The 18,039-nt window shown below is 47.9% G+C and overlaps 1 protein-coding gene and 1 non-coding gene across 2 annotated transcripts; both read right to left on the minus strand.

Moving 5' to 3' along the window:
• Nucleotides 1-504: 504 nt before the first annotated feature.
• On the minus strand, nucleotides 505-2,827 carry LOC136508196 (large ribosomal subunit protein uL14x/uL14z/uL14y). Its single transcript, XM_066502833.1, has 4 exons — nucleotides 2,712-2,827; nucleotides 2,303-2,587; nucleotides 896-937; nucleotides 505-806 (listed from the first exon to the last, which is right to left on the minus strand). Exons 1-4 carry the CDS (start codon nucleotides 2,722-2,724, stop codon nucleotides 724-726), a joined length of 423 nt encoding a protein of 140 aa, XP_066358930.1. The 5' UTR covers nucleotides 2,725-2,827; the 3' UTR covers nucleotides 505-723.
• A 5,881-nt stretch (nucleotides 2,828-8,708) lies between these two features.
• TRNAG-GCC (transfer RNA glycine (anticodon GCC)) lies at nucleotides 8,709-8,779 on the minus strand. The gene has a single exon. It is a non-coding gene; the product is annotated as a tRNA-Gly (tRNA).
• Between the last annotated feature and the right edge of the window lie 9,260 nt (nucleotides 8,780-18,039).

Raw genomic sequence — 18,039 nt, forward strand, 5'->3', positions numbered from 1 at the left:
TATTAAATATTAAAAGATACAAGTATTCATAATATATTCTCTAAATCTAATTGAACTCTATAACAGTGGAAATTATTTTCATATCATCAAAAATATAATGTTGATAACATTTTCTATAGAATTTAGTAAAAATTAAAGCATGATGTGCAGTTATTTTAGGGCCGAGAGAATCCTGATAGAAATGTTTCTCATATAAATCAGCGGGGATTTGAGAAATAAATCAGTTGATATGGCTGGGATTAAACAGTGCAGCATCGCAATAACTAGGTGACATTTTAAATTTTTCTATTGAAAATGCAATAATTCCGTGTCTGACAGCAACACATCGAGGCAAAACAACTCAGCTGATTGTCCAAGCCAACGACGAAAATTCCAGTACATGATCACAATGATGAGTTAGAATCATGACCTTAAAACAATCCGGTTCACACTATCGTTATATCAATGAAATACCAACAAATTTGCAGTCACCAAAGAAATATGCTAGGTGTAAACAAACAGGGCTTCCACATTACATGATAAGCATCTCATAAAAATGGTACGACAGCAAACTTAAGGCAACCACATTGTTATATAGATCCACATGGTAGACAAATTTCTGCTAAATACAAAATTGAGTGACCAACATAAAGAAGCCATCAAGTCCAATAGCACTCTTAGGCAACAGTTGCAACAGGACACTGAGATGATCATACAGAAGTCTAAACACATTCCAACAAGCTCTCAAACGATGGCATTTGCTGCGCTAGCAATCCTAGGCCAAAGGTCAGCACACTCCTTGCCGATAGGTCCAGTGATAGCAGAACCTGCAAGAGAGGCAATTGTTAGTTTGTTAAATGCCCATGCCAAACAAGATTAGCCTGATGCTGGAGGAATTACAGTTGGCAGGGCATACCTTTCATCTCACCCTTGGGATTCACAATCACTCCAGCATTATCTGCAAATGAAATGCATCACCCCAAATTAGTTCAACAATTATTAACAAAAACAAAGCCGGAGACTAGACAGTAGAAAACACTAGAACATATAAAGAAACAAGCTTTCCACAGAGCCAAAACTTATAACAAGGAAACATCATTATAAGAAATGAAGAAAATATATGTCTCATGGCCAGTCCCAAAGTTTCAATGCAGCGATGCCGCTACCCAAGGCAATGGAATATGAGACTATTTTCAAATGGAGGAAAGCTCTCAAAGATGAAAATCCTTGCCAGCAAACCTCTACAGATAAAAACTTAATTTCTGACGTTTGCTTTGGAATATACAAACATGTAATGTTTGCTCCAAAAAAAGCTGAAGAACCTCGGAGCCCTTCCGTCAGTAAGAAGTGTATTGGTATTCACAAGTTACCACACACCTCACATGAACAATCAAGTAGAAGCAATTACAAAAACAAGTGGCACTTGTGATAAAAGATAACTCGGGTAAACCTATCTGGTTCAATTAACAAGCAACAAAAAAACAAATGTAAATGCAATGAATGAAAAGTAAATATAGAACTATCTGCCTCATGGCCAGTCCCAAAGTTTCAATGCAGCAACGCCGCTACCAAGGGCAATGGAATATGAGGCCGCCTTCAGATGGAGAAATTCCAAGGGAACATCTCAACACCCAAAGGGTTAATATATGACGTTTGCTTGGGAATATACAAACATGTGTTGTTTGCTCCACTAGTAAAGCTGAAGGACATGGATCTCCAACCGTCAATCAGAAAATTGTGGTTAAGTGTCCCCTGAGACGTTCTCTAATACATAAATCCAAACGTGTAACATCATCCTTTTCAACATTTATACAAGTGCAAACATGTAAAATTTAACAGCGCAATGTGACCCAGTAAACAACAGAATATGAAACCAGCTCAGGAGCAACTGGATACCATAATACAAAACATGTACCAAAACAAACACAAAACACTGCATTGTGAAACTGAGATGTATGAAATATGAGCCTCATGGCCAGTCCCAAATTTTCATGGCGGCGACGCTGCTACACAAGGCAATGGAATATGAGGCTGCCCTCTGACGGATAATATCCATGAAAGAGTAAACTTTCAACGGAAATCCTCAACATCGAAAGGCTTAATTTATGACGTTTGCTTTGGAATATGCAGACACTATCGGCTTCTGCTCCAGTAAAAGCTAGAGAGCCTCGCGGCCCTCCCATCAAAGAAAAGGAATTTCACCTCTAAGCTAGATACTAAGCATGCATCACCAGGACCATCGAAAGTAAATTGAACATCAATCTAAGCACATCGACAACACTTGATCTATGAAGCTATTGGTGAGATGGGATCGGGATGCTACCTTCGAAGTACATGTAGACACCATCCTTGCGGCGCCAGGGCTTGCGCTGGCGGACGATGACGGCGGGCATCACCTTCTTCCTGAGATCGGGCTTCCCCTTCTTGACGGTGGCCATGACCATGTCGCCGACGCAGGCGGACGGGAGGCGGTTGAGGCGGCCCTTGATGCCCTTGACGGAGATGATGTACAGGTTCTTGGCGCCTGTGTTGTCCGCGCAGTTCACCGTCGCCGCCACCGGCAGACCCAGCGACATGCGGAACTTGTTCCCCGCCGTACCACCCCTCCCTGGATCACATCACGAGACACCACGCAAAGCGAGAACTCCATTAAAAACGCGAGATCGCAACAGGATGGATAATCAATCGACGAGGAAATGGGCGAATCGAGCTGAGGAAAGGAGGCGGCATACCTCGCTTCGACATGGCGGCGGCTGGTATTGGACCCGATCCGTAGAGTTTCGCCTGGCTCGCTGTTTATATAGGACTTGGGGGCTAGGGTTTTGGATGCCTCTAAAGACGAACCTGCCCTTCGCGCCGTTAGGGCACAGGTTTGCTGTGGGAGGGTCTCGAGGTCTTTTGCGCGCAAGGTTTCTTGACGGCGGCGGCCGTGGGTTTCTAACGGGCCAGGCTTGGAAGAAGAGAAGAAAATAATGGAGCCCACCGGATTCAGGTTTAATGGGCTGCTGACAGTTAAGGCCCGTATCTAGTAGGAACCAACTGGCTTTTGATTTTTTTTTTCTTCTTCTTCTTTTTATAGGGATGCGAGACTTTTTCCAGGATGGGAAATCAATCGGGAAATTATTTGAATAATTATTTAGTTCTTCATGGAAGAGTTTCCTATCCCTTGGTGTGCCTCCCCTTGCTTCCAAATTAGCCTTAATGAGTGTTTTGGTTCGTGGAATGAGGTAGTCTATCTCATCGAACTCTTTGATTTTTTGTTTGGTTTGTGAAATGAAATGAGTTGATTAATCACCACCTCATTCCTCGCAAGCTAGTAGTTAGTACTAGTACGAGAAATGAAGTCGTTCCACTCAATTTGAGTAATGGATTCATGACTGCATCACCTCACCTCAGTCTAGAATATAGGTTCATTCTCCAAACCAGTGACTCCATAGAGTTTGAGTAATGGATTCATGATGCATCCGCTTCACCTCATCTAGAATGGGTTCATTCTCTAAACCAAGGATGTTGTTTGGTTGACTCATTTTGTAGCCTCATCCGTTCACACCCCCAACATATCATGTTAGTTATTGTTTGTTTCAAGTACTATGTAAGAGCATCTCCAAGAGTTTTCAATAAAGTCTCCCAATCTGAGGGTTTTTGGTAAGAATAGAAAAAAATCCATCTCAAAAGTTCACAATCTCACCTCCCAATCTTTTGGCACTTGGAAAAAAATCACCGAAAACACGGATATATCCGCGTGTGGAAAACACGTGTATCGGTCTCCAAATCTAAGGTGGAAGGGACATGTGAAAGAATAAATAGTAGGAAAGGATTCTTGATGCAAATGTACAAGAGAAAAAAAATATATACAAAGTGGTTAAGATAATTTAGAAATAGTATATGATTTCCGATATAAAATTATCTTCTATATTTTAGCAGTAAATTATTGAAATCGTTGGAGATGGCTTTATTTATTTCTTCCGATACTTTTTGGTGAGTTAGAAAACTTCATGGTTTTGAAATAAATTTTTGGGAACTCTTCCCAATAAAACCTCCTGATCTTGGATTTTTTGCAAGAATAAAAAAAACATCTCCAAGAGTTGCCAATCTCACTTTCCAATTTTTCAGCACTTGAAAAAAAATCACCTAACGCGTATATATGTGCATGTTTTCCACGCGCTTATGGGTCTGCCAATATAAGGTGCAAGGGCCGTGAGAAAGAATAAAGAGTAGGAAAGAGTTTCTGATGTATAAGATCGAAAGAATATATAAAGCTGGCTTAGGATAATTTAGAAACAGTAAAGGATTTCTGATAATGAGTGAATTATTGAAAACTATTAGAGATGGTCTTATTTATTCCTTCCAATATATTTTTGTGAGTTGAAAAAACTATATTGCCACGCGTGAACCAAATAGAATAAGGCCCTGTTTGGTGATATTGTACTCTTTTTCACCTGTAAATCATTTTCGCCGGTAAGATCTCGTGCATGGGGTGTTTGGTTGGTAGAGTCACCACCTGCTTTATGAGGCGATGCATCATTAGTTTATCTCATAAATTTTGGTGGAATCAACCCATTCTTCATTCATATACTAATTATTAGCTTATGAGGAATGAGACGGTGATGGATCAACTCATTCCATTCCACAAACCAAATAAAAAAGTAAAAAGTGAGAAGACGATAGATCACCTCATTCTTCAAACAAACACACCCTTTGCCCGTGGAAAATAATGTTTGGGTAAGAGAGGTTGTGGCCTCCCAGACTCGTACATGCACGACGAAAGGCATTAATAGCTCGCTGAACCTCAGAAGAACAGTGAATGGAATAACCAATCACGAATTTGCCTTATTGGATAGAAACATGTTTCTGAATGACCCAGAGAGCATACGACATCGACGAGCTTGCCTCTGTTCTTGGCACTCCTGCGACTCCGTCGGCGGCGACAGCAGCTGCACCCAAGTCCGAACTCCGGACTGGCGACGACGATACACCAACCTCGTCCGTCTGTCAGCAGATGCAGAGCTGGAATTAGAACGGGTCCGATCGATGAGCTCGAAGTGCCGTTGAGGATTTTGTTGGGGTGATCGTACATGGCGCAGCCCTCGCTAGGGGGATCCCTGGCCGATCGTCCCTTGAGGAAGGCCAGCACCCAACCGCCGACGACGACCTCCACCGCCCGTGACTCGAGGAACAGCGTGAGGTCCCGTCTGAACTGCCGCGCGTACACGGCGATCACCGCGGGCGAGCTCGTCTGGGCGACGGAGATGTTCACTCTGTTCAGCAGGTCGCCGGCGGCCAGTTCGAGGGGGACCTGGGAGAGCCCGTGGAGGTTGAGGAGGAGCGCAGGCCAGGTGCTGGCTGCCCGTAACCTGGGCGTTCGGGTTACCCAAAAAATTCGGGTCGGGTAGTTTGGGTATTTAGAAATTCAGGTAATAGAAATCAGTACCCAATATCAGCCCCGAAAAATCACTACTGATATTTCGGATACATGATAATTCGGGTTCGGGTATTCTCGAACTACCCGGGATTCACAAAACGAATCTGGGACGCCGGTCGATAGGTGCTTCCGCGTGTGGGCCGTCGGCCGTCGGGTGCGTCGACGGGTGATGCGTCGCTCTCGTGCCGTTGCGGCTTTGCCCGATGTGACGGGTGGAGGGGTGTGAGGGCCTTCCTTGAGGACCCCAGGTCGAGGCGTCGGGCACAGTCAGCGGCTCGCGCGTTGGCAGGGGCTCTCTCTCGGCCTCGTGCGTCGGTAGGGGCAGGGGGCGCAGCGGCGGGCGGCAGCCACGGAGCAGCTAGGAGGCTAGGTTTCCAGCGCCACTCCGGAATGGACGAAGGGTGGAGCCGCAAAGAGAACTGGAGTCACGACCTCGGGGAGTCGGGGCTGCCTGTGCTCGTGGAGTCCAGGGAGGTGGAACGGAGGAATGCAAGTGGTGCTGGGCCGCTGGGGTCTGGATTGGGTAAGTGCCATGTTGGGCTTGAAGCCCTTGAATTCTGATATCGGGTAATATGTGTAATTTGGATACCGCGACCTATTACCCGAATTTCCTCAACTAATTTTGGGTATCCGCAGTCACTATCCAAAATTGTGATTGGGTAAATCGGGTACGGGTATTGGGTAGCGGGTAATTTGCCGAGGGCTAGCTGCCCGCCGGGAAGGCCAGCATCCCCTGAATCATGTGTAGGTCTATATCATTTTTCGGTCGGTAAAACTGGGTGTAAATTTAATAACAAAACCGATCGCCCAAACAGTTTTTTCTTGACTAGCTTGTATAATTTTCCAGACCTTACAGGGGTATTAGTCTTAAAACCGTCCATCCAAACAAGTAAATGAATGATTCTCTTCCCCTTGCCGCCGTGGAACCCTCCCTTTTAGGTTAGCGTTGTCACCGTACAACCAAACAACACCTAGGACTTTAGGGGGCCATTTACTTCTTGCCGTTGAGCCATTATAAGCTACTGAAATCATCTATGGTGGCAACTAGGTTGTCATTCTCTTCGTGTAGCCATCAAATTCAAGAGAAAAAATGGTTATTTGCCATGTTAGAGATCAGGCTTCACAAATTTATCATTCTAAACATGGATAAATAATGTTTTTAGGCACATAAGTAAGTAAGTGACGACGCTAGATCATGGTTGGATACATTCTGCAACACACAGCTTGGAGGCGATGTGCAATACCATTCCGACGACAATGGACGTCGCCACTAGAATCACCTTCCACGCCACCGCAACCCTGTGCGACGGTGGCGCCCACGCGTGTACAGGGTTACTCCAGCGACTCCGGCCACCGGAGGTCTAGCTCCCCTATCACAGCAAGTTAGAAAAGGTGTGGGTAAAGCATTTACCCGCCTATAAACATATAGCATGTTAACTTGTGTTTTGTTTTAACATGAGTGTGGTAATATTATTTAGCGTGCGCAGGCTGCGGGGGGAGGGGGCCATTGCCCCCCTCATTTCTACCGAAAAAAGTATATGATGTATGGCCAAAATGCCCATCAGCAAACTAAAACGTCGCCTCTCACTTAGGTCACGAGCTGTCGCCGTTGCGGTCTCCATTGCCGCACGTTTCAGATGGCACTGCTGGAAGAGGAACGGAACGGAACGCTTGGCAGTAGCCACCCACTGCCCACGCAGCACGCGAGTGTTGGGAATTGGGAAGAGGGACACGCATAGGCCTTCTGAGGCATTTCTTTGCGTGTTTAGGTTTAAATTAGTCAATATTAAATTAAGTTTAAACCCAATATATATTACTTTTTATATTATGAATTTATATTAGGTTTAAACTAGTCAATATTAAATTAAGTTTGTAAATATAAAGCAAAAAATAAATATAATAAATATAATACAAATAATAATTATATGTAGATATATAAATTTTGTTATGTTTTATTAGGTTTATCTAACCTATGTTAAATTAAGTTTTAAATATAAAGTAATAAATACTATACATAATTTTTTTGTTAGGATCGTGATTTTCTATGACACAAGGTTTACTAGGATTACCTGTGTGTTGCTACTTGCTCGCATCATGATCATCTAGGCATCTATGATCACGTAGGCATCAGATTATGATGGAGTAAGTCACATTGATGGATCAACATCAAGCCCACAAAGAATATAATATTTTAGTTGACATTTGTTCACAAAATTTGGACATTTCATATAGCTTGTTCACGGTTTACGCTGTGTAACACAAAGTTTTGAAGAAGAAAGCTCTATATCCTTAGATATTATTGTGCGGCATATGACGGTTCCAGTCCAATATGTTGAAGCAACTGCTTGCTTGAAAGGTCGCTAGGAATGAGGCGAGTTATTTCAGAGACTGGTGTAGTTGTTATTGTTAGGGCATTAACTAATCCATGCATCGATAGATCTATGCTTGCAAATCTGAGACTAAAACCTTTATGTACTGTGAATGTACTATTTCTCATGTGATGTGTTTGGTTTGCTCCGAGACAAACTTTCCTGCCAGCAAGGTGCTCTCCTAGGCTTTGTTTTTTGAGTGTCTGAAGCTAACATGCTTGTCTGGTGGAGGAAATGACTGGGAGAGCATGAAACAAACATGCTCTTAATGCTGCAGCTGACGATACGCTGGAGGTCGTGGGACTGAACTGTATGCATCTGTGCGGAACACGTGGCTAATGAAACTCTGCTACACATTTCATCATCAATCAAAAAATTTGCCCTTAGGTAAAAATAAAATAAAATAAAATCCCTTGGCAGGTAACGACGGATATGCAGCCCAATTTGGCCGGGCGAGTCTGGGCCACGGGTCAGACGCAGCGTGCCGGCGGCCTGGACTGGGGGCCTTCATTTCTTCATTCATACGAATCACGAAGTTGTACGTGATTGTGTGGCCCGTAACAGTAATCCGTGGAAGCCGACAATAGAAAGCCCAAAATGCAGTGGCGAATATAGTGAAGAAACGTGTCTTGCACAGTTGCATACTCTCTTTTTGCAGACAAAAATTCCATAAAACTAAGGAACCATTTGGCCGGGCTCCTGCCGGCTCCGGCTCTGACACTGTAGCAGGGTGTTGGCCGCTGAGCGGCCGACAGGAGGCTGCGGGAGCCGGAGCCAGCGGAGCTCGAATTTCTGGCTCCGGCTGCTGCGACCGCGTCTGAGTGAGGAGGAGAGGAGAGAGAAAAAGGGCTTCGATGAACAGTGAAATACGTATAGATGAACAGTGATTTCGGCGAAGCAGCCGGAGCCGCCCGCAGCCAGCCAAACGGGTCATAAGTTGCACCAGCCGGGAATCGAACCCGGGTCTGTACGGTGGCAGGGTACTATTCTACCACTAGACCACTGGTGCTGTTTTGTTCGCTTCTTTTCTCAAAGCATCACAAATCATGATTAGGGCTAATAGTCTGTCAGCCCTTGTATATTATGATTTTCGGTCTGTTCGCTGATTGGTTTTTGGACTGATAAACTCGGCTGATACTAGTTTGTTGTGAGAGAAAAATATTGTTGACTGAAACCAACAAGCGAACATGATGTTTGAGCATAACCTGTTTTGCGTGTTTTGGTACCAGTTCGCGGCGTGCACAAGATCAGAAACAATGGACTATGACAAGTACTCTACTCTAGGTGTGAATGCATGGCCCAGTCGCGTGGTCGCGTTTAGCTAGCTGTCTTGAGATCAGGCAGTCTTGGGTGACACAAGACAGCTTCCCTCGGCGCCACACCACACTACTCACTGGCTCTGCAGCTACCACGACCACCCAACGCCGAAAGCTGCTGCCTGCTGGAAGTGTAGTGCAGGTGTAGCAGGCAGCCAGAAAGTGCCAAACAGCGACGATTTGGACTGCATGGTACTACATGTCCAAGGTCAGGTTTGTCTCACGCCCTCAAGCATCGTCGTGTCAACACACGGGGCGATGCCTTCTCAGCGTCACTACCATGTAGGATACGAGTTTGTCTTCGCTCTACTGCTACTTATACTCTACTAGTCGGCGGCTGGTTGGTCCGCGCGCGGCCGGCTTCAGAGAGCTACGTCTATTGGCCGCATCGATCGATCTTTTCTTGCGCCGGCGCCGGTATACCGGCGGCCATATTTGTAAATATAATTGGTGCGTGGCTGATGCCTGATGCACGCAAGAAAATACACGAAAAGGACCAGGGATTCAGGGAGCAACCCTATTTAAATTTAGCAGCCGCATGCAGCGACGCATGGTCGGGGATGTCCATCGTCATTCCTCGTTTGTTCAGTTGTCATTGTCATATCCTCCTAGACTTGATTGACACGTAGCGATAGTATTGTAAGACCCCTTCGAATTATTGCCCAAGCGCCAAATGCGTATTACCAAACAATCCTACCTACGAGACCACGGGCTTGTTTGGTTCAAGCCCGGGGACAAATTTGTCCTGTGCCTTACCTTGTGATGCGTTTGTTTGGGACGTTGCCTGTCCTCGGATGTTGCCTGTACCAGGCGTGCCGTCGCCCAGGCAATGAAAATCGAGCGCCTGTGTTGCCTGGCCTATAGTACTTTTGATTTGATTAGTTGATACACCGTTGGAAAAAAAGGGGCCATGCATCGAGTTAGCTTTTGTGCCTGTCTTTTTCTCTTGTTGTCTTTTGTCTGGTTTCATTTTTACTGACCGCATGTTTTTTTTTATCTTTGGTGATTAGCTAGTTGATGATGGTTATAAAGAATCTATTACTCGCAGGGCAAAACTTAATTATTTCCTTGCGAATACTTTGTCGTCATTAGTTTCTCAATAAACATGTGGGACAAAATATCACGATCATAATCAAACTATAAAGATATATGTTAATCTTACATATAATATATATTAAAAACATTTTAGTTTTATGCATATCTCTATTAGTATTCTCAGTCTTACGCATAGGTCTCCACCCAAACGGACCTTCTTTGAACTTGCTTGGCCAAGCGAAAAACATCAATTTTTTAAGTAACTCACCGGCAACACTTTTTATTAGGCAAGTCCTCCAGGTCTCCAACCAAAAAAACATCAAATAGCCCAGGACTGCCTTGGAATTATTCAGTTTGTTTATGGACTGCTATTTGTTTAGGTCTCTAAATGATCCAACTATTAGTTGTGAGAGCTATTTTAGCTCACTGCTTTGATAAGACACCCCGTTAAAATATTAGTCGAGCTAGTAGTTTCACCAACAATTATCCTATTCATATACAAAGTTTATACTACAAAACTTGTAACATTAGATTTATGTTTAGGAAATACTTTGTAATAATATTTTTGTTGCCATAAATTGTTATAAATTAATATAAGAGGATGTTTGGATCATTTCATTTGGAGGAATTGAAATCTACTCAATAAATTAGGCTGTTGGGCTTGGAATTTGACATTCCACCACTTTCTGAAGTTCACACATAAGCCTATCTCAAATTTATAGTGTGGGAGAAGGAAATTGATTCTATAGATCATTATTCTATGTTTCTATTTTGCAACTTATAACATGCTCTTCAACTCACTCCCCTACGATAGAAATGCAACACATAAGTATCACTCTCGTATAACCAACAATAATATACAAATATAATCCATATACAACCATATTAGCTTAATTAATATGTGTCTAAATTATGATTATTAAAATGAATTCAATTCCGAGGATCCAAACAGGACCAGAGGAATTAACGGTCAAAGTATGATCTTGAAGGCCGCGCTAAGTCAGATCACCTTCTATTTTGGGACGAATGGAGTAACACAAACACATAATAGTTACATATCAGATATGTTATGTACCAGATTTCTTACAATATATTTGGTTTGGGGACAGCTAGGACGAGATGGTTGCATTCCTCTTTTGTTGGTATAGAACCATTTTACTTGGGTGTTTGGTTTATGAGACAGAATCATGGTAAAAGGAACAGGTTGGATGGATTTCATTTGCGTCGTCAATTGTGGGGCCTGTTTGCCAGCCTCTAGGACGTTTCTTCTTTTTCCTCAAATGCACGCAAAGTCTATGCGCCGCCCAAACTTCGGTGCCTTCTTTCAGACACCCCTAGCCGAGGCCGTTGTGCCCCTGCTCGCGGCTTCTTGCACTTGCCCCACCCTTCGGCCTCCTCATCCCTACTATCTCCTTTGCTCATGTCGTCACTCAACACGCATTGCCTTGTCCTACCGCCACCTAGGTGGCAGATTCAATCGCCAAGTAGAGGCAGTGTAACATCTCTGATGTTACGAGCTTGCTTAGCACCTAGGTTAAGGTCTTCAGGAAATTAGCAAAACAAGTTCTCGAGTTGAAAATTTTAAAATCACGCATGAAATGATAAACAAACCCTGCGCGACCTACCTTTATGGTTGAGAGAAATAAAATAAAATCTAAGTTAATTTACTCAGTGCTTAAGAATACTATGAAAATCCTAACAAAAAGAATAAAATAAGTAGTTAATTGTTTGGTATGAAAAACAATTTCTGTAAACAAAATAAAATATGACTCGTGTATAGTGCTTATGTGAAGATGGTGAGCAAGTGTTGTAGTGGAAAATGCAACTTTAATTCTTGAAAACATATGTTGTTAATTAGTGTTCTGGAGAGCTCAAAGATCAAATATAAAATTAAGATAAGTCTTTTTGTTAAGTCGGCAAACACTTGCACTATTATTTAAAGTATAATTTTTGGTGAATTATATTGAACAAAATAATTAAAGAGTGCTTAAATAATCTGTTCCTATGGGTTGGTATGTGTAGGGTCTCTGGTTGGCTTAGAGGGGGGGTGAATAGGCCTGTCAAAATAAACACTCAAACTTTTATTAAATTCACCCTGTGGCACTGTCGCTCTGGAGGGCGGCACTGCCGGACTACGGCACTGCCAGACCAGAACTACGACACTGCCGCACATGCAGACAACTGAGTCACAGTTTAATACTGTGAACAAAAACTTAGATCGAAGAAATTTCCTAGCTTACTACAGGTATGACAATCACAGATCAAGAGCTAGAAGTGGTAGAAACACCACACATAAGTAGATCGACTAAAAACCTAGAAATCACCTCAACCATAATATGTCATGCAAGTAATGTAAATCAAGCACAAGTGATACAATGATTTATCCCGTGGTTTGGCTCGCCACCAAGGCTTGCCTACCTCCACGTTGTTGAGGTTAGCCACTAAGGCTTAGAGCTTTCCAACCCTTCCTCATTCTCAAGTCAAGAGACTTAACTCTTGAGATAAAGGATGCGTTTACTATCTTTAAGAGATGGTTACAAACCTCCCGGGGCTGTCATACAAGTTGGCAAGCTCCACAGGCGATGCACTAGCCGGCTAGGAGCCAAGCTCCCAGAGTAGCAAACACAACCACCGACCAAAACATAAACCAAGTGCTCTTTAGAGTTGCGAAATTAATGGAGCTGCTCTCTAATCGAGTTTGGGACCCTTTTTCCTCAAGGATTGATGGGGAAATCAATGGATTTGCTTGAGGGCTTGAGGTCAACAATGGAGGGAGAGAGAGAGCTCCTGCTCTGCTTTGGACGTGCTCAAGTGAGGAAGAAGAGGCATGTCGGTGTTTCGGACCGAGGGGTCCTCAACCAACCAGTGAATTTGTTCTGCGTGCTCCCGATTCCGGATGGTGATGCAAAGAGACACAAGGTTTATACTGGTTCAGGCTATTGAGGCCCTACGTCCAGTCTGAGAGATCAATCTTGTATTCCTTGCACCGAGGTGCTCGTAGTAGGGGGTTACAAGCTAAAGGAGAGAGGGAGCTGGTCCCAGGTCTCGGTAGGATGTCGTGCGGGCCGCTTGAGACATTGCTCTCAGGCGGCTGGAATGTGCGTGTGTGTCTGGGTGTCACCCGGTCTTTCCCTTAAAATAGCCCAAGTCCTCTCCTTTTATAGCCTAAGGGAGGACTAGGACGGTACATGAGCTAACTATACGGCGCCGTGTGAGCAGAGGCGGCGTGTCCGGGCCCTGTAGCCTGTTCCTGTGGTGGTGTGGACGTCGGAGTGGTCCGTCCTTGGAGCACTGAGGCGGCGTGGCCATCCCATCAGATCCTATGCGTCGTGGGAGCCCCGGGACTGCCTCGGAGTGGGTGCGGCGGTGGACGTGTAAGCCACTGTGGACGGACTGCGCGCGAGGCCGAGACTTGGTCGGTGTCGAGGCTGCACCATGGTGGAGGGGTCTCGGCAGGCACGAACTCCAAGATAGCCGAGACCTTGGTGTACAGTGCCGAGGCCTCGAGTGGGCGGCTGATCCCCGCCGTACCCTGTCCCAGCCGGTATGGCGCTGATCGTGGATACAGCGTTAGGACACAGTGGCCGGGCATGGCACTGATGTGACCTTGGGTTGCGTCGGCCATTTTGTGGCGTTGAGCCATCGTCCGGCTGAGATTGCGGGAGTGGTTGAAGCATCGTTAGGACACAGTGGCCGGTAATCCCCGCCGTACCCTGTCCCAGCCGGTATGGTGCTGATCGTGGATACAGCGTTAGGACACAGTGGCCGGGCATGGCGCTGATGCGACCTTGGGTTGTGTCGGCCATTCTGTGGCGTTGAGCCATCGTCCGGCTGAGATTGCGGGAGTGGTTGAAGCATTAATGGGACATGACACGTTGTCTGGAGGGTCGGTCGAGGCGGGGGGTGACAGGCTGCGGGTAAGGCTGGACGAAAAACTCGAAGTTCGTTAGCTCGCTCGGCTCGTGGCTGGCTCGACTCGGCTCGGCTCGGCTCGTTATGATAACGAGCCGAGCCGAGCCAAGATTTTAGCTCGTTAGCTATAACGAGCCAACTCGAGCCAGCTCGCGAGCCGCTCGCAAGCTAAACGAGCCAAGCTTCCAGAAAAAAAGTATCCAAACTTGTATTAGTTTTTGTATTACTTCATGTCTTACATTTTACAATTGACTGGTAACTGGTCTAGACCCTATAAATTGACTGATAACTGGTCTAGATGCATTTCTTTTGTATTATTATTATTCTCAAACTTTAAATAAATGCAAATATTATATTTTGTGTATTTTTTATACCTGGCTCGCGAGCTTAACGAGCCAGCTCGAGCTTTTAATGAGCCGAGCCGAGCTGGCTTTCTGGCTCGTTAGGATAACGAGCCGAGCCGAGCTAGCTCGTTATCTTAACGAGCCAGAACGAGCCGAGCCCAAACGAGCCGAGCCGGCTCGTTATCCAGGCCTAGCTGCGGGCGACCCGGCCTCGAGCGACACGGAGGTTGGGGCCTCGCGCGAGACGGAGATTGGGCTCCTTACCAAAGCCTTCCCTGGAGAGCCTCGGGCGAGACGGAGACAGCGCCCCCCTGCCGAGGCTCGGCGCCCCCTGCCGAGGCCTACCTTGGGGAGCCTCGCGCGAGGTGGAGTTTGTTCCAGGATGCCGAGACCTCCTGCTCAAGGCTCGAGGCGAGGAGGAGGGCCCAGTGGGCTCGGTCGTGGCAGGTGAGGGGCCCATGGCTTACCTTCTAGCTTTATTTTTTTAGATGGGATTACTGCGACCCGTTTGATGTTTGCTTGGGGTACCCCATTCTAAGGTACCCGACAGTAGCCCCCGAGCCTTGGGGTGAGTGGGTGCACTCTCCCTGAGGGTTTGTCGAGGCCGGGTTTATGCCTGCTCCATAGGAATTGTTTTGTTTTTTGAGGTTCCGGTGGGTGCGCGTGAGCGCATCCGCCGGGTGTAGCCCTCGAGCCCCTAGAGGAGTGAAGTTACTCCTCCAGGGGCTTTCTCCATTTTCGCGTTTGAGCGATTGGTTCTTATTGCATTTGCCGAGCCCATAAGCGCAAGTTCGGGTTGCGGGGGTCTCGGCAAGGCTGCAGAAGAAAAGGAAGCCCTCTAGCCTCCGCACGGAGCGAGAGGTTCGTCAGGGGTCCCCCTGACTTTGGGTATGTCCCTCATGCTTCCTTTCGCTCGGAAGGAGGGGTGGAATGTGCCAGGCTACCCTCGATGGGCGCGAGCGTGGACACTTTCGGTGAGCTGTTATCGGGTAGTCCGAGTGGAGGCCCGAGCCCCATTCGCTAGGGGACGGCTAGCGGTCCAGAGACGCACTCCAAAAGTACCGGAGGATTTATCTAATGGGTGCCGAGGCCGTTCGCTGGGCCTCGGTGGCTCGGTGCCTCCCTATGGTGGGATCCCATTCGGATACTTCCCTGCCGGTCTCGGACACGACTTAGGGCGCCCCGAGCGACTGTTCGTTCGGGCCTGGGCCATTCGTAGGCTTGCCCTGAAATCGTCCCTGACTCTATTGCCCTAGGGTGGCTATCGAAACCTCTTAGAGGCCCAGCCTTCGAACCCCTAGACCGTAACGGGCTCGGTGCCCTTTATCGTGTTTTCTAATGAAACCTCCAGCATGGCTTTGAACCATTTGTTTTGGTTTTTGGGTACAAGAGGAGCCCCCGAGCCTCCGCCTGGAGCAAGAGGACGGTCGGGGGTCCCCTAACTTTTCCATTCGCCCCTGACATATCCTTTTTGTTCGGACGGAAGGTTTGTTTGCCGAGCCTATTCTGGTCTCGGCAAGGTTGCAGGAAGAGCCCCTAGCCTCTGCGCAGAGCGAGAGGGCCGTCGGGAGTTCCCCTAACTTTTTATACGCCCCTCGCGTGTGAGGGTTTGTTTGTCGAGGCCCCTTTTGGGCACGTGCCCGAGTTGTGGGGTCTCGGCGTATTTGCAGGAAGAGCCCCCTAGCCTCTGCATAGGGTGAGAGGGCTGTCAGGGACTCCCCTGTCTTTTTGTACGGCCCTCATGCTTCCTTTTCGCTCAGAAGGAGGGGTGGAATGTGCCTCGCTGCCCTCGATGGGCATGAGCGGTGGCACTTCCGGTGAGCTGTTATCGGGTAGTCCGAGTGGAGGCCCATACCCCGTTCGCTAGGGGACGGCTAGCGGTCCAGAGACACACTCCAAGAGTACCAAAGGACGTCTCTAGTGGGTGCCGAGGCCGTTCGCTAGGCCTCGGTGGCTCGGTGCCTCCCTACGGTGGGATCCCATTCGGAGACTTTCCTCCGGTCTCGGACACAACTTTGGGCGTCCCAAGCGTTTCGCTCGCTTGGGCCTCGGCCCCGTATGGGCTCGCTCGCGGTCGTCCCCGACTCTGTTATCCTGGGGCGGCTGTCGAAACCCTTTGGGGCCCAGCCTTCGAACCCCTGGATCGTAATAGGTTCAGAGCTGGATTCCTTCATACGAAAGGAATAGGCCGCAGGGAATATCTTCCCTATTGGCTCGGTATGGGCGGCGCGCCTTTTGAGGCAGTTTCATTGGGAGTCGAAACGACACCTGCTGTCATAGTGGTCGAGCATGGCGTGGTGGATGGGATGTAACCATTCTCACATTTAATGCGGGAGACGTGGGCGCGTGGGTCGGCGAAATCGGCTCGTGGTTAACCGCGCCGGATTGGGGGGAAATTTCCCCGATTTCATCGCCCGCTCATTTCGCCTCCTCCCTGCATAAATACCTAGGGAGTTTTGCCCCTCCTCGTCTTACCTTGCCTGTATTAGCGCCGCCCCCACCGAGCCATCGCTAGAGCAGCGAGTGCCGAGAAGGAGAGGAGGAAGAGCGAGCCTAGGGACGAAGCGAGAGAAAAGCAAGAGCGTGGGAGGGAGAGAAAAGACTCACCGCCGCACCTGCTTCCTTTATCGCACCCATGGCCGGTGACATCGTTGTTGTCGAGGCGGACCCCTGGGATCCGTCGGACATCACCGAGGAGATGCTCCAGTCGCTTGTCGACGGTGGGCTCCTCCGCCCGGTGACTGACTCCACTAGGCCGGAGTGGATTGCTCCGTACAGCGAGTCAGAGCCGAGGCCTCGCGACGGCTATGTCGTAAGCTTCATCTCCTTCCACAAGCACGGCCTCGGCGTCCCGGCGGACCGGTTCATGCGGGCGCTCACGCACTACTATGGCGTGGAGCTCCACAATTTTAATCCTAACTCCATCGCTCAGGCGGCTATCTTTGTTGCCGTCTGCGAGGGGTATTTAGGGATCGCTCCCCACTGGGAGTTGTGGCTCCATCTGTTCTGGGCGGGGCATACTACAAAGCCGACGGGCACGTTGGGTAAGAGGAAGGCGGCGAGGGCCGGAGGCTGCACTCTCCAAGTGTGTCAGGACCGCCTGCACCTCTACATCCCGGCCCAACTCGCGTCCTCCAACCACCGGTGGTACACGAGTTGGTTTTACCTTCGTAACGACGACGGAGGGCTTCCCCCCTACATCGGGCGGATTGTGGGGAGTTGCCCAGAGAAGTGGAAGTGGGGCGTCCCGAAGGTCGACCAGCCCAAGCTAGAGCCGCTCCTGGAGGGGCTGGCGAGGCTGCGGGGCCACGGCCTCACCGTGGCTGTGGTTGTGGCCGCGTTCCACCGCCGGAGGGTGCTGCCGCTGATGGCTCGGCGGCGGCGGCTGTTTGAGATGAAGCCGGGTGAGCCCATTGAGGGCACCCGGATGTCCTCCTCTGCCCTTTCTGAGGAGGAGATTCTTCGTCGGGTGGGGGAGACGGTAGAGGCGAAGCTGAGGGGCGGCAACTTGACACCTATCGTGATGTGGCCGTCGCGGGGGTTCCTTTCGCTGGTAAGTCACGCGACGTTGTAGCCTCTGAACCTCCTCAGTCTCCCCTTACCCCTTGTTCCCTTATGTACGTTTGTCGTTCCTTTAGGGGATGAGGGACGTGCGCTCCTCT

Source organism: Miscanthus floridulus, chromosome 1 (assembly GCF_019320115.1).
Source record: "Miscanthus floridulus cultivar M001 chromosome 1, ASM1932011v1, whole genome shotgun sequence".
Taxonomy (NCBI): Eukaryota; Viridiplantae; Streptophyta; class Magnoliopsida; order Poales; family Poaceae; genus Miscanthus; species Miscanthus floridulus.

Bases quoted from the DNA above. Each gene is read 5' to 3' on its own strand.
- LOC136508196 (XM_066502833.1), bottom strand. The intron at 938-2,302 runs GTAGCATCCCGA...TTTCATTTGCAG, and splicing joins TGTCTACATGTACTTCGAAG to ATAATGCTGGAGTGATTGTG. The intron at 807-895 runs GTATGCCCTGCC...CCTCTCTTGCAG, and splicing joins TCCCAAGGGTGAGATGAAAG to GTTCTGCTATCACTGGACCT.